Source organism: Mastigoproctus giganteus, chromosome 13 (assembly GCF_048544385.1).
Source record: "Mastigoproctus giganteus isolate SK-2022 chromosome 13, ASM4854438v1, whole genome shotgun sequence".
In the NCBI taxonomy this organism is placed as follows: domain Eukaryota; kingdom Metazoa; phylum Arthropoda; class Arachnida; order Uropygi; family Thelyphonidae; genus Mastigoproctus; species Mastigoproctus giganteus.
Genome location: NC_143587.1, coordinates 10,464,630 through 10,480,926, shown reverse-complemented (window position 1 = coordinate 10,480,926; position 16,297 = coordinate 10,464,630). Strand labels below are relative to the sequence as shown.

The 16,297-nt window shown below is 36.5% G+C and overlaps 1 protein-coding gene across 1 annotated transcript in view; it reads left to right on the top strand.

Moving 5' to 3' along the window:
• Rme-8 (receptor mediated endocytosis 8) overlaps positions 1-16,297 on the top strand; it is a 699,549-nt gene that overhangs the window by 224,909 nt on the left and 458,343 nt on the right. The window contains exons 21-22 of the mRNA XM_090387774.1: positions 1,118-1,246; positions 12,796-13,013. Of these exons, the coding sequence (XP_090243900.1) occupies positions 1,118-1,246; positions 12,796-13,013 (347 nt within the window). The remainder of the gene's footprint in view (positions 1-1,117; positions 1,247-12,795; positions 13,014-16,297) is intronic.

The window sequence follows — 16,297 nt, the reverse complement described above, 5'->3', positions numbered from 1 at the left end:
CTTTGCTAGCAGGGATAGGGTGGTGATACCATTGTACATGGATTGATTAGGCCACTTCTTGAGTACTTCATGCAGGTCTGGAGGCCTCATTTTAAGCAGGATGTAGATCTGCTGGAATGGGTGCAGAGAAGTGGTGAAATTGGTGAAGGGAAGAAAGGCTTCAGTTCTGCAATTTGCAGTAACCGGAGGCAGATTTAGGCAACTGCAAGGTGATCTGATTGAGTTGTTTAAGGCTCTGAATGGATTGAGCAAGCTCAATGCTGATGGCATTTCTTGCTCAGACTACACACAATGGGGAACATAAATTCAAATTGAGGAAGAATGGTTCAAGAAAAATGTGTGGAGGTTTGCTTGCCTTCAGCAAGAGGGTGGTGGTTGTTTGTTGGAACAAACTTCCATCTGATATTGGGAAGTGGGTAGTTTGGATTAATTCAAGGAAGAACTAGATAAATTTTTGGAGGGGATGATGGATAGGTGACGTAGGAATTATTATTTTTTAATCTGTTTTAGCTGATGCTTTATATACTTGCCTTCTTGCATCATATGCCACTACTATTACTACTACTAATAATAATAATAAAAATTTGACTACCTGTCATAAGTCTAACTAGGAATGTAAAATTTAGGAGGCTCCTCTGCTTTATTAATAATTTGTGGTGGCTGATGGGTGCACTGATGGGTGCATTTGTACACTAGTGCTGCATTACTGAAAGAAATATTTGAACAAATTATTTTAGTATAATTTTTTTTATTTTTGTGAAATATTTTAGTGTGCTGGCCATTGTACAAGAATGTTTGAGCTCCTAAATAGAAACACTCCTAAAGATTTGTATAATTTATGAATATTTATTTAAATTAAAGTACCACCATTTTTATATAAATATAGACTGTGAACCTGTGAGCTCTGTGTTTGATACTCCCTGGTCTTTAGTGTTATTTAGAATGCAATTTTCTCTTAAATTCTGTATGCCAGATTGTAAACCTTCTATTGAGCTTGTAGTATGGCCTATAAAATATATGACAAGAATAGTTTTCTATTTTTTTATTTTCTAACTGCATTCATCAATTTTTTTTTTTTTTTTTTTTTTTTAATTCTTAAATGTTATGAATTTTGTAGGACAAAATGCAAAAACCTGTGGTATTAAGGAAGAGAAGAGAAAGAATTAAATCTGAAGCAAACTGGACAATGTTTTATTTCCAGTTTAATCAAGATCACACTAAGCCAGATCTAATTTGGAACTTTAGGGTAAGGTTGGTTTGCTAGCATAGTTCTTTGATTTGAATTTTTACTTCTCTCTCTCTCTCTCTCCCTCCCTCCCTCCCTCCCCCTCAGATTTAAAGGCTGTTTGGATTATGAGAGACGGATACCAATGATATTAGTCTTATAGATTTTGTGTTAAAATCCATGAGACTACTGTTACCTCTGCTTTGACTATTGTATTAGTTATAACCATCTAGTGCAGTGGTTTTTAATAATGGCACCCCTAAGTAATTTATTTTATTTTGCGTCACCCCTACTCAATTTTCTGCCTGTTTGATCTGATTTTCTCTCTGTATATATATATATATAATATTAAAAAATATATATGTTATATGATATTTATTACAATAATATAATTAAATTATGAAAACAATAATATAATTAATTATGAAAACCCAAAGTACGTGACACCCCTGGAATGTTGTTGCGGCACACCGGTTAAAAACCACTGATCTAGTGCAAGGAAGGCACTTTATTGTGCTTGGCACAAAAAAAAAAAAAAAAAAGAAGCTATGTGATGTTAGCCTCTGCTACAGATGGAAGTTATGTATTCCAGTAATTAACAGTCACTTGCTAAAAGAAAACTTTCTGCAGTACAATCTAAACCTCTTTCCCATAATTTGAATACATAACTCATAATCTGGAATTATATATAACAGTGAAAAATTTTCCTTCATTATTATCGCTTCTCAGTTCTTTATAAACCTCAATCACGGGTCCCTCTAAAGTTCCTAATTTCCTCAAAAGGCACCCTTTTGCAGATCTCACTAACTGGGTTGTGTATCTTTGGAATCTTTCAAGAAGCTCTATCTTTTCTTTTAGGTGCATTCTTCATACTTTGACAACAGTATTTTAAATGCATTCTTACATTTGCTTTATACAGTAATACACCAAATGTATAACTATTTCTTGTATAGAGGGATAATGACATTCTTCTTGCTAATTACGAAAGTCCTATAAATCATGGACAGGAAAATTAAACTATAGTTACTATTTTTCAGGTCATATATGTAACCTGAGCAAGTCTTTTTGAAGCAACTTGGACTGGCTCGGATTATTAACCACTGAAGGGTGGCTAACAATCTGAGTTAACAATCTTGTGGTTAACATTCTACCTTCAAATCATCAGCGAACTTTGACAGCCTATCTCTTTGGATACCCTTGTCAATATCATTTATGAAAATTAAAAATAGGAGGGAACCCAACACTAAGTCCTGAGTCCTGTTATCCAATGTAGGATCTTACTAGTAATCCCAGTTTGTTCTAGTTTATATAGGAGTCTTTCATGAGGGTTGATATGAAAAACTTTACTGAAGTCTAGGTGTATAATGTAAAAATTGCTACCTCAACCACTGTTTAATGACTTAACTTTAATGTCAGTAATTTACCAGAGTGGTCAGACACGACATCATCTTAATGAACCTCTGTTGGGATCTATTGAAGATGCTGTTCTTGTTTAAATTGTCTTGAATCACATCTTTAACCATGATATGATCTTCCCTACCACATAAGTCAAACTTGCTAGCCTGTAATTATTAAAGTCCTCATTATAGCACCACCTTTATGGATTGGGGATCTATCAGTCTAGTGACACTCTGATTATTATTCCCAGTGGTTTAGTATACTCACTTGTAAGCCGCAACATGTGAGTGTAACATTTTCAGATCATTAAATCATTTATTTTATAGCAATCTGACTCTTTAAAATTCCCCAGAGAATCAAGTTTGCTTTTGACTGTGAATATTGTTGAGAAATATTTGTTCAACTCATTAGCTTTTCTACACTTTCTATGCACCTTCCCTGGGATCAATTAATGGACCTATTGGAATTACTTTCTTCATTTTTGTATTTGCATTTCAGAACTCCCTGTCTTTGTTAGTTCTTTCTCATAATCAGCTTTTGCCTGTCTTACCCACACAATGGCTTTGTTACATATCTTCTAATGCAACTTAGACTCATGGTTTTCTGTAACTATTCCATGCTTGTTTCCTTTGCTAAGTTTAACTTTTATACTTATCAACTATGGCATCTTAAATTTATGGAACTTGACCACTAGTTCAAATTTATTTGTGGCTTTGAGGATAAAATTGTTGAATATTTTCCCATAGCATATTTGCATTTGATACCATACAGTAGTTTTTCCAGATAATCAAGCCCAAGGAATAAATATCTGTTCCACTATATTCCCCTCTTTTGAAATTCAAACCCTTCCTTTACCTTTGATCATATTGGTTTTGATGCATGGCAACTTTACCTTTGACCACATAGTAGGTTTTTCACCCATCTGTGATGCATGATATTGCTCCTTTCCCCAAAACAGTCAAGTTTCTGATTCAGTAATGCTCCTTAGTGTAAAAAACCAGATCTGAGATATTAGACCCTCTTGTACTCTTGCAGACATCTTGGGTTATGTAATCTTCATCCATTTGGTTCAAAAAAACTTTTACCGTATTCCAATCTATAAGAGACAGGTTAAGTTGCCCACAACGAGACATCATACTCACTAGCCCATTTAATCTGACTAAAGAGATTTTTGCCATACCTCAAAATCAATTGGCCTGTAACACATCCAAACTGTCATCTTCCCTGTATGTGGGCAGTAGAAACCCCAGAATAACATACCATTTGGGTGGTACAGTCAGACATGAAATTCTCTGTGCATTGTGGTTAGGCTTCTATGACAAATCTGGGTTTTTGTCAATGATATATAACAAATTTACCAGCAGGGAAATTTACAGTAAGGGAGATATTATGGTCTAAACAAATTCAATCAAAATCATCAATAATGTACACCGATGAGCCAAAACATTATGACAGTGAGTCGTTATGCAAATCGAAGCAACTGGAGACAGGACAGACTGCTTTTACAGGGATGGGGTACAGTTAAATAGAAAGGATGCAAGAATTCTCCAAATAGGCCTCTGGGGTTGGGTATATTCATAATATAATTTTAAGTATTTTTTACCAACTGTATGTTGAAATGACAAAATAAAACGAAAGCCAAAATTTGATAACTTTATAATTAAGCTTACAATAAATTACTATTTACAGTGGATATAAAATAATTAAAATATCATAAAATACAATAAAATATACCAGGTTACAAGCGATAAAATATCTGTAAAACAAATAAAATATCATAAAATACAATAAAATATACCAGGTTAAAAGTGATAAAATATCTGAAGCTTTCAAAGGCTCCGCCTTCTTTCTCAACAGTACGCTTTTTTTACTTTACAGTGCAACTTTAAATACCCGCAGGTTCACGGCACATGTCACATGATTCGATGGCACGCACACTGTTCTCGTGCGTGTTGGAACTAGAAGTGGCTCCCGAGCCACTTCCGAGGGGATGAGGGGATAAACGATTCCACCTGACGCACTCCTGAGCCACTTCCGGTTCCGACACGCCCGAGAACAGTGCACATGCCATCGAATCACGTGACATGTGCCGTGAACCTGCAGGTATTTAAAGTTGCACTGTAAAGTAAAAAAGCATACTGTTGAGAAAGAAGGCGGAGCCTTTGAAAGCTTCAGATATTTTATTGTATTTTATGATATTTTAATTGTTTTATATCCACTGTAAATAGTAATTTATTGTAAGCTTAATTATAAAGTTATCAAATTTTGGCTTTCGTTTTATTTTGTCATTTCAACATGCAGTTGGTGAAATATACTTAAAATTATATTAGGATGCAAGAATATTTACTAATGCTATCGGGGCAGTGTTAGCTTGGTCGGAAAACTGCTAGCTTGGGGGGGGGGGATACACAGACTAAAAGGTTAACAGTGGCCGCCGGCAGAGGCAAAAGTGATTTTGCACTGCTTTTATTAGAATGAGCAGCAGCATGGAAAGCAAGGCAGTGGAGATGTCCAGGGGTCATAGTGGAACAAATAAATACATGGGATGTATTAGGGTAACTAAGAGTAGAAACAGGTGCATGTATACTTGCATGTACACCAATGCTAGTATAGTTAATAAATTTGATGAGCTTGCTAGTCAAGAAATCAAAGGCAGATATTGTTGGAATATCAGAGATGTGTTGTCACACAGATATAAGCGGTGCAGAATTGGAATTTGGGGAGAGTACGATATGTACAGAAAGGATAGACAGGACAGGAAGCGAGGAGGAGTTATGCTGTTAGTTAAGAAACACAAAATCTAAGGAAGTGCATCCAGTTGATGTTGGTGGACAATGCAATGTTGAGTCTGTTTGGTGTGACATAAGCACTGGCAAAGGAAAAATGAGAGTAGTTGTGTGTTATAAGCCTGATGAATCTGATGAGTATAATGAGCAGTTGTGCAGAGAAATAGTGGGCCTGTGAATCAGAATATCTTATAATGGGGGATTTTTACTTTCCAGATATTGACTGGAACTTGTGTGTGTGTTGGTCACTCGCACACTAGCAAGACTTTTTTTTGGATTTATCGGATGACTGTTTTCTACAGCAGCATGTTCGAGAGGCAACCAGAGGCTGATAATCAGATTAAAGAGTAATACACTTGAATCTGATTATCACCAGTGATTATTCATGCATTAAGAATTTGCAGATAAAGGAACCACTGGGTGACAGTGATCACAGTGTACTGATATGGGAATTACTTAAAGATGTAACTACCATCAAGACTAAAAGTAAGAGCTTTTGCTTTCGTAAAGGTGACTGCAGGGATCTCAGACAGTTTTTAAATTCTGTACAGTGGGATGAACTGATGATGTTACCAATGTTGAATTCTAAATGGGAAGCGGAAGCCTTCAGGGACTTAATTTTGGAGTCTACTAGACTTTTCATTCCAACTAAGAAATACTGTTCAAGGTTTAGGCCTAAATGGATATCAGATGAATTAATGAGGTTCATGGCAGAGCAGAAAAATGTATGGGATGCATATAAGTGTCAGGTGACACAGAAGCTTATGGCAGATATAAACTAGTCTGTAATCAAGTCACAAAGGAAGTTAGGCAGGCGAAGGCAGATCACGAGAAATCTTTGGCAAAGGATGCAAAGAAAAACAGCAAAGAGTTCTTTACTTATGTAAACTCCAGAAGGAAAGGGATGAATCAGATCGGACCACTTAACATAGATAGTTTGATTCTTGATGATCTTGCTCATGTAGCTGATAAATTGAATGAGTATTTTTCATCATTCTGACTTATTCAAAATACTGAATGAGTATTTTGAATAACTCCTCATTCACACATGAGGAGTTATTCAATTACAGGAGTGCCAGACGTTTATCAAACTCTAACAGGGAGGTAAGTGATTTTGTAATAACTGAGAGCAAAGTGAAGGGGAAATTGTTGAAGTTAAACCTAATAAAGGCACCTGCGGTGGACGGGATTTTATCCAGTTATATTAAAGGAGACAGAAAAGGTGTAGTAAGCAAATCCTTAGCCATAATTATGAGAGCTTCCTTGGATTTATGGGAGGACCCCATGGACTTGAGGTGTGCAAATGTATCACCAATTCACAAAGGGGAGTTCAAAAGGTGACACAAGTAACTATAGACCAGTTAGTTTAACTTGTGTTCCTGGGAAAATAATGCAATCACTGGTTAAAGAAACATTGCAGGATCATCTAGACAAGACTGCAGTAATAGTTAAGACACAACATGGGTTTGTCAAAGGGAGGTCTTGTTTGACCAATTTGATTGCTTACTATGATATGGTCACAAAGAAACTGAATGTCATAAATAATTTTGATATCATATACTTGGATTTCAGGAAAGCTTTTGATACTGTTGTACTACACTAATGCAAATGCAAATCGAAGAGGTATGGCATCAAGGGTAAGCTGCTACAACGGATAAAGGGATGGTTGAGTGGGAGACAACAGCGAGTGGTAATCAACGGACACTGCTCTTCGTGGACAAATGTTATTAGTGGAGTTCCCCAGGGTTCGATGTTGGGCCCATTGTTCTTTTGCTCATATGTGGTAAGTATGGGCATGGCACACCCAGAGTCCTGAGCTGGATATCATCATTCTTCTCTTTCTTGGTGATTCCTTTCTACTTCTGACTTCTCTCTCTCTCTCAGGGTAACTTGGGAATTTTTTTTTTTTTTTTTGACTGGTGCAGCATAAGCCTCGGCTTCCTTGCACCATATGGCTAATAATAATAATAAAAATAATAATTATTATTATTTATGAATTATAAATGTTAATGTTTATTCTTCATCCTCATCATTGACTAAATGCACACTCGTTGATCACTTATTATTGGCTCGGCACTGGTTGGTTTCTTTCACAAGGAGTCGTCTTCTTCAGAAATGCTTCAAGAGGCGTTTATTTCCAAGATAATCTTCTCTTCTCTTTTCTTTATAAATTTCAATAACACGCATAAGCATTTTTTAACAGAACAAACAAGTTGTAACTAACACGATTTGCATGGAGTATCAAGTTTACTCCATGCGAAGTTTAATAAAAAAGGAATGAAGAGAAGATTCTAAAAATTTATTTGTTTTTTATACAATTGAAGATTTCAGTAAAAGGGAAACATATTTCACCATAATAACGTAAAAACCCACACAATTCCAGCTATTGGTATTTTCACAAATTAGCATTAGCATTAGCATTAGTAGAGGCATATGATGCAAGAAAGCAAGCTTATTCAGCATCAGCCAAAAAAAAAAAAAAAAAAAAAAACCCTCTCCCATTTCACCCCTCCGTTCGTTCGAAATACCTGTCCAGTTGAGCTTTAAATTTGTTTAGGCTATCAACTTCAACAACAAGTGATGGAAGTCGGTTCCACCAACCAACCAACCAACCACCCGCTGGCCAAAGGCAAATTTCCGCACATCTGTCCGACATCCGTCCTTCCTCAATTTGAATTTATGCCCTCTGAGGTGATTATTCTGAGAAAGATGAAGAATCCCATTGGCATTGAGCATGCTCAAACCATTCAAAGCCTTATACACCTCTATCAGATCACCTCGCCGGTGCCTAGTCTCCAGACTCTGTAATTTGCAAAACTTAAGCCTTTCTTCGTAAGAGCAACCCTTTGTTCCATTTACTAATCTTGTTGCCCTTCTCTGGACCCGTTCCAGCAGCTCTACATCCTTCTTGAAATGAGGCCTCCAGACCTGTATACAGTACTCAAGATGTGGCCTAACCATTGCCTTATACAAGGGAATAATCACCTCCTTATCCCTGCTAGAAAAATTCCTGTATATCATTGACAAGACACCATGAGCTACTCTTGCAGCTCGTCTGCACTGCTCAGAGAACTTCATATCTGCCTGCACAATTACCCCCAGGTCCTTTTCATTCTCCACCACTGTCAGTGTAGTACCGCAGAGTTGATACATTGCTCTGGGGTTACTGTTACCCATATGTAGTACTTTACATTTGTCAATGTTAAACTTCATTTGCCACCTCTCAGCCCATCTGTTCAACCTTTACAGATCCTGTTGCAGCAGCATAGCGTCAGTAGTGTCCTTAACGACCCTGCCAACCTTTGTATCATCTGCAAACTTGGACATTAAGCTTGATATCCCATCATCAATATCATTCATAAACACCGAAAACAACAATGGACCCAACACTGAACCTTGAGGAACTCCACTAATAACATTAGTCCACGTTGAGCAGTGTCCATTGATTACCACTCTCTGTCTTCTGCCACTCAACCATCCCCTTATCCATAGCAGCAATTTGCCTCCAATGCCACACTGCTCCAATTTGTGCAGCAGTCTTCCATGTGCAACAGTATCAAAAGCCTTTCTAAGATCCAAATATATAATATCAAAGTTATTCCCTGCATCCAGTTCTTTTGTGACTACATCATAGTATCCAATCAAATTGGTCAGGCAAGACCTGCCCTTAACAAAACCATGCTGCGTCTGAGCTATAACTGAATTCTTGTCTAGATGATCCTGCAGTGCTTCTTTAACCAGTGCCTCCATTAATTTACCTGGAACAGAAGTTAAACTAACAGGTCTATAATTACCTGTGTCAGCCTTTGATCCTCCTTTGTGAATTGGGGTTACATTTGCACATCTCCAGTCTATGGGTACCTCCCCTGAGTCCAAAGAAGCTCTCATAATTATGGCTAGGGGTTTGCATACTTCCTTTGCTGCCTCCTTTAATATAACTGGATAGATCCCATCCACCCCAGGTGCCTTTTTTATGTTTATCCTCAACAATCTCTCCTCCACTTTCCTCTCAGTTATTACAAAATCATCCAGCTCACTGCCAATGTTTACTTTACCTACATCATTCTCCTTCCTGAATAACTCCTCATGCGTGAATGTAGATGCAAAATACTCGTTTAGATTGTTAGCCACCTGAGCAGGATCCTCAACTGTTGAACCATCAATATCCAGTGGACCAATCTGATTCATCCCTTTCCTTCTCGAGTTCAAGTATGTAAAGAACTCCTTTCTGTTTTTCTTTGCATCCTTTGCCAAGGATTTTTCGTAGTCTGCCTTTGCCTGCCTAATCTCCTTTGTGACTTGGTTACAGACCAACTTATATCTATCATAGGCTTCCATGTCACCCATTAATTTGTATGTATCCCATGCATTTTTCTTCTCTGCCACATGTCTCATTAGTCCATCTGACAACCATTTAGGCCTAAACCTTGAACAATATTTCTTAGTTGGTATGTAAAGCCTGGTAGCCACCAAGATTAGTTCCTTGAATGCTTCCCATTTTGAGTTTGCTGTTGGTAACATCATCAGTTGGTCCCACTGTATAGAATTTAAATACTGTCTCAGACCATCATAGTCGCCTTTACGAAAACAAAAACCCTTCCCTTTACCTCTGATGGTAGTTACCTCCTTGAGTAAATCCCACTTCAACACACTGTGATCACTGCCACCTAGTGGTTCATTTATCTGCAGGTTCTTAATGCATGAAGAATCACTACTGATAATCAGATCAAGAGTATTGCTCCCTCTTGTTGCCTCACGAACATGCTGATGTAGAAAACAATCATCCAATAAATCCACAAAAGCCTTGCTAGTGTGCGAGTGACCAATCCACAAATTCCAGTCAATATCTGGGAAATTAAAATCCCCCATTATAAGACTCTCTGATTTACTGGCCCACTCTATTTCCCTGTACAATATATTATTATACTCATCAGAGTCATTAGGCCTATAGCACACTCCTACTCTCAATTTTGATTTCCCTATGCTTATGTCACACCTAACTGACTCGACACTGCCCTGTCCATCGATGTCAACTGGCTTCACTTCCTTTGACTTTATGTGTTTCTTAATTAATAGCATAACCCCTCCTCCCCTCCTGTCCTGTCTATCCTTTCTATATACATTGTATTCCCCAAATTCCAGTTCCGAATTACTTATATCTGTGTGACACCACGTCTCTGATATCCCAACAATATCTGCCTTTGATGTTTTGAGCAATACCTCAAATTCATCAAATTTATTTACCAAACTCCTAGCATTGGTGTACACGCAGGTATACATGCACCTGTTTCTATTCTTAGCTACCCTAACACAACCCATGTGTTTACTTGTAACGCAATGACTACCAGCAGTCTCTGAAATATCCTGCATCTTGTTTTTCAGACTTCTGCTCATTTGAATAGAAGCAGTGCAAGAATCACTTCCACCTCTGCCAGTGGCTACTGTTAATCTATTAGTCCTTGTATCCCCCCCAACTAGCAGTTTTCCGACCCACCTAACACTGCCTCGACAGCATCAGCAAAAATTCTTGCACCCTTTCTATTTAAGTGTATCCCATCCCTGTAGAAGCAGTCTCTCCTGTTAACTCCTGTTAAATGCAATAACATCGAGTTTACTAGTCATTTATAATTGCTTGCAGTAACAGGAAAGCCCAATAAACTGGAAAGTTGAAATTATTTTTATTGTTTTATGGTTGTGACTTCTAAAAATGTGCTTTAGAGAAATATCACAAAGCCACTCAGAATTGGTTCTTATAACAGAACATATGATAACGATGGAAGTGTAGTGCATTTAATGATTTGAATTGGTAACTAATACAACTTACACTATAAAAACCTTTTAGGGAGTTATATAGTGAAAATTTGAACTTCCGAGGTCGTGGAATGAATTACCAAAAACAATGTGTTATTGGGTTCACATTACTATATTTTTGCGATATGATGGTAACAGATCAATATTGTAAAGTGGGGTACGCTATATTTTATAGCTATGCGCGTGGTTTAAAATGCGGTATTTATGAATGTTTGACATTCATTTTTTGCAATTAATGTTCATATTTTCGATTTTGTTGGTACTTGATACTTGAAAAAAAAAAAAAAAAACCTCATAAAGTGAGAACTGCCTGTATACACTTACAGTATATCTATATAAAAATACCTCATATCTTTGCATCTTCAACTTGGCACACTTGGCTTAAGTTCATGTGCCATAAAAATTCAGATCAAATCAAATTTTTATATCCATATTTATATCTTTATTACCTTGAAGGGGTTTGGATATGAATACAGCAATACCTCGTTTAGCACGGCTTCAAACAGCATAGTTTTCAATTAAGTTTAAATGGAAAATTAAAAATGGACATATGCTGCATTGTCATAGGTACATATATGCTGCGGTGCCAATTCTATTGTCTCACTGCACATGTGACAATAGCTCCCCTCAGGCAGTCAACTGCAACGTGCAACAGTGTTCAGTATTCTTTATTTCATCTTGACGAGAAGATGTGACAAATTTTCAAACCTTTCATTTCACAATTTATTTTTTACCCTTTTAAATACAATCAAAATAATATCCACACCTTGGTCAGAAAGGACTGCCAACAACATGCATTCTGTCTGGCAGCATGTTTTGCCCATTTGGTAAATGATTTTACTGGTTTTGAATGTCTGTGGCAGTTCAGATAACTGCCGAAGACATTGTGAAGGTGGGGGGGGGAGTTAAAAAAAGTTTGAAATTTGGAAAACTAATCATATCTTTTAGGCAAATATACACAATTAATAAAGATATCAGTAGTGGAGCAGTGTTGTCTAATTCAAATTAGAATAAAAATACAGTAGAGAGTTCACATCTAATAATTTAGCAAATAAATATTACTTAGGAAAAAAAAAAAATTTTATAAGTACCATTAGAAAGTAATTCTTAAATTTTTTTTTTTTTTTTTTACTAATAACAAAAATTTTGTTTTTAGCATTACTGTATTTATATTCAAAAACTGAAACTGTACTCAACCAGTAAACTGCAAAGTAATTTTGCAATTTACTGGTTGACTGTATGCAAGTTAGGTCTTTAAAAAAAGACCAGAATTGCCTTGTGGGTCGTTCTCAGGTACCTGAACTGATGTAGAACCCTCAGTCATTATATGTATGGGGAAATCACTTCTCATTATGAACTACATCTCAGGAGCAGATGGTGTTAGCAAACCAGATTACTATACTTGTATAATATTTTTTAATAACCTCTTGGTTTCTGAAAGATAATTGGTATTAGAAAGCCTAACTGCATACGCAATGATTTTTAGTAATCATAGCAAGGTTTGATGCCAATTTCTTTGAAAGACTGTGTTGTATTACTGTTATTAATACTTTTTTTCCCATTGTCTTTTGTTAGACCAGAGAAGAACTTAAAGATGCCATAGAAAATGAAATCCGTGCTTTTAATATGGATAGAGATTTGAATAGAAGTGCAGTCATATCTTGGAATCATACAGAATTCGAAGTGCAGTATAATTCTTTAGCAGAAGAAATTAAAATTGGAGATTACTATTTAAGACTTTTACTAGAAGAAGATGAATCAGATGGCTCAGAAAATTCATATATAAAGCAGTCGTAAGTAAATAAGCAAGGAAGTTTACTTAAAAATTACAAGGGTAATCATTTCTACTTAACAGTTTATGCTATTTTTATTAACTTAGTTATAAAGCCAACACCCTTTAATAATATGTAATGCAAGTGTAATTACCTACATCATAGTATTCATTACTACTGTTTGTTGCAAGCATAATTAGTGTTTTTTTCTTCATAACCAAGACTGGAATAATTATTAAATGTTAAATAGAATAGAATGGTAGTATGAAAAGTTAGCTAAAGAACTTCAGCATTGTTTTATGAGTACGATGGTGAGTAATTAGGACTTGAGACCACCTCTCATAAGAAACCACCTCTATACAACCCTTAAAAAGGTCTTAATTGGTTATTATTACTATTGGAGATTTCTTAAAAAAAGAAAAGAAAAGAAAGACAGTTTTCTTTGAAAAGATAATTTGAGTTGTTTTCATTGAATGATATTATTAGAACATTTTTGAAGTAGGAACCAGTATATTGAACTCATTCTGATGGAGAGGCCTAAACATGATCAAGCTTGCTAAATTGATTAACATCATTTGACTAATTTTGTATTCTAGAAAAATTTATATTCAAGTACAGTCCGACACGAAGGTCTCTGAGCAGTGCAAACAGGTGCTAGGACAGCTCATAGTATTCTATCAATGGCATAAAGAAATTTTGCCAGCAGGGAAAGGAGGTGATTATCCTATTGTATAAGTCAATGATTAGGCTGCATTTTTGAATACAGGTCAGGTCTGTAAGCTTCATTTTAACAAAGATATGGATCTTTTTGAAGTCTTTTTTGTCCTGGACCACTTTTAACTACCCACTTCTCCCCTGACTTATAGCAACGTCTGAATTTCTGTTCCCTGGATGTAAAACTACATTTAGTTGTAGTAATAGTGAAAGGTGAAGCTTGCGATGCAAGAAAGCAAACTTATGTAGCATCAGCCAAAAAAAAAAAAAAAACATTTCACACATCCAATCTGTCTAGACATTTGTCCAGTTCCTCCTTGAATTTATTTAAGCTATCAACTTCCACAACTACAGCTGGAAGTTTGTCCCAGCAATCAACTAACTGCTGGCTAAAGGCAACTTTCTGCACATCTATTCTATAACTGTCTTTCCTCAATTTAAAATTATACCTCAATTTGAATTTATGCAAGAGGAAGAATCTCATCAGAATTGAGCCTGCTCAACACATTCAAGGACTTATACACCTCAATCATATCACTTCGCAGGTGCCTAGTCTCCAGACACTGCAATTTGCAGAACTTAAGCCTTTCTTGGTAAGACCAACCTCTTGTTGCCCTTCTCTGTACTCGCTCCAGCAACTCTACATCCTTCCTAAAATGAAACCACCAGACCTGTGTGCAGTATTCAAGGCATGGCCTGACCATTGCCTTATACAAAGGGATAATCACCTCCTTTTATCCATTGTAGCAATTTATGCTTAATACTATACTGCTCCAGTTTGTACAGTAGTCTTCCATGTGCAACAGTGTCAAAAACTTTTCTTTAATCCAGGTATATGATATCAAAATTATTTTTTGCCTCCAATTCCTTTGTAACCACATCATAGTATCCAATTAAATTTGTCAGACAAGACTTTCCTTTAACAAATCCATGCGGTGTGGTGAATTATTACTTCAGTCTTGTCTAGATGATCCTGCAGTGCATCTTTATTCAGTGACTCCATTATTTTCTCCAGAACGGAAGTTAAACTAACTGGTCTGTAATTACTTGTGTCACCCTTAGACCCCCCCCCCTTTTGTGAATTGGGGATACATTTGCACATAAATTTCCAGTCTGTAGGGACGTCCCCTGAATCCAAGGATTCTCTCGTAATAATGGATAAAGGTTTGCTTATTTACTTTGCTGCCTCCTATAATATAACTGGATAGATTCCATCCACAGGTGCAAACCCCAGGTGCATTCTTATGTTTAACTTCAATAATTTTTCCTCCACTTTGCCCTCAGTTATTACAGTATCATTACACACCCTGTTACACTTTGATAAACTTCTGGCATTTAATAACTCCATGTGTGAATGTAAATGCAAAATACTCATTCAGATTATCAGCAATCTGAGCAGGATTATTACAGTCGAACCATCAATATTAAGTGGACCAATCTTATTCATACCCTTCCTTCTAGAGTTTATGTAATTGAGGAATTCCTTTCTGTTTATCTTAGCATCGTTTTCCAAACATTTGTAATCTGCCTTTTCTTGCCTAACTACCTTTGTGACTAGATTACAGACTAGCTTATATCTATCATAGGCTTCTGTGCCACCTGATATTTTATATGCATCCCATGCATTTTTCTTCTCTGCAATGAGTCTCATTAGTTCATCTTCCATTTAGAAGAATTCAACTTTAGTTGCCATTTTTCAGACCATTGGTGCAACCAATCTAAGTCAGTTTAAGCAAAATGGCCGGGTTCTGTCATTAACTACCCTTCCTAACATTAAATCATCAGCCAACTTTGATAACTTCCCCTGCATTAAAGAAAATAAGAAACAGAAGTGTCTCCAACACTGATCCTCGAGGGACTGCTACACTGGTCTACCCTGGGGTATGTCTATTTATGACTGTTCTCTGTCTCCTTTCTTTTAGCAAACCCTTGATCGAACAAGGATCTTGTAATAATTCAGTTTGTTCCAATTTATATAAAACCTTTTCAAGGGGAACTATATAAAAAGCTATTCTGAAGTTAAGGTAAATAATATCAATGCCATTTCTTGCATCCAACTATTTTACTACTTTGTCATAATAATTAACTTCCTCTTCACAACTTGTTCTACAATTCATTACGGATACCATTCTTATCAAGATGGTTCCTTAATCTCCATGATCTTGCCTACCACTGGAGCCAAACTCACTGGTCTCTAGTTGCTCGTTTATGTCTTTCCCACCTCCTTTGTTGGCTGGGAGACTTTAGTGCTTCTCCAGTCTTTTGTTGGATCTCCCTAGATTCTTGTTATATAGCACTTTTGAAAGGACTGGCCCTAATGAGCCCTAATATGCAGCACTATTATGATGGGAGTTTACTGCATGGGACCAGAGGTTTAAAAATGGGATAGCAACCCCTTATATAACACTCTAGCCATAAGCCGGAGTGTTATAGTAGTGGTGGCACGTGATGCAAGAAAGCAAGTATATGAGCTTATGCAGCATCAGCCAAAAAAAAAAAAAAAAAAATCGCACCATTCCCCCCAAATGCCTGTTCATTCATCCTTAAATTTATTTAACCTATCAACTTCCACAACGACAGATGGAAGTTTG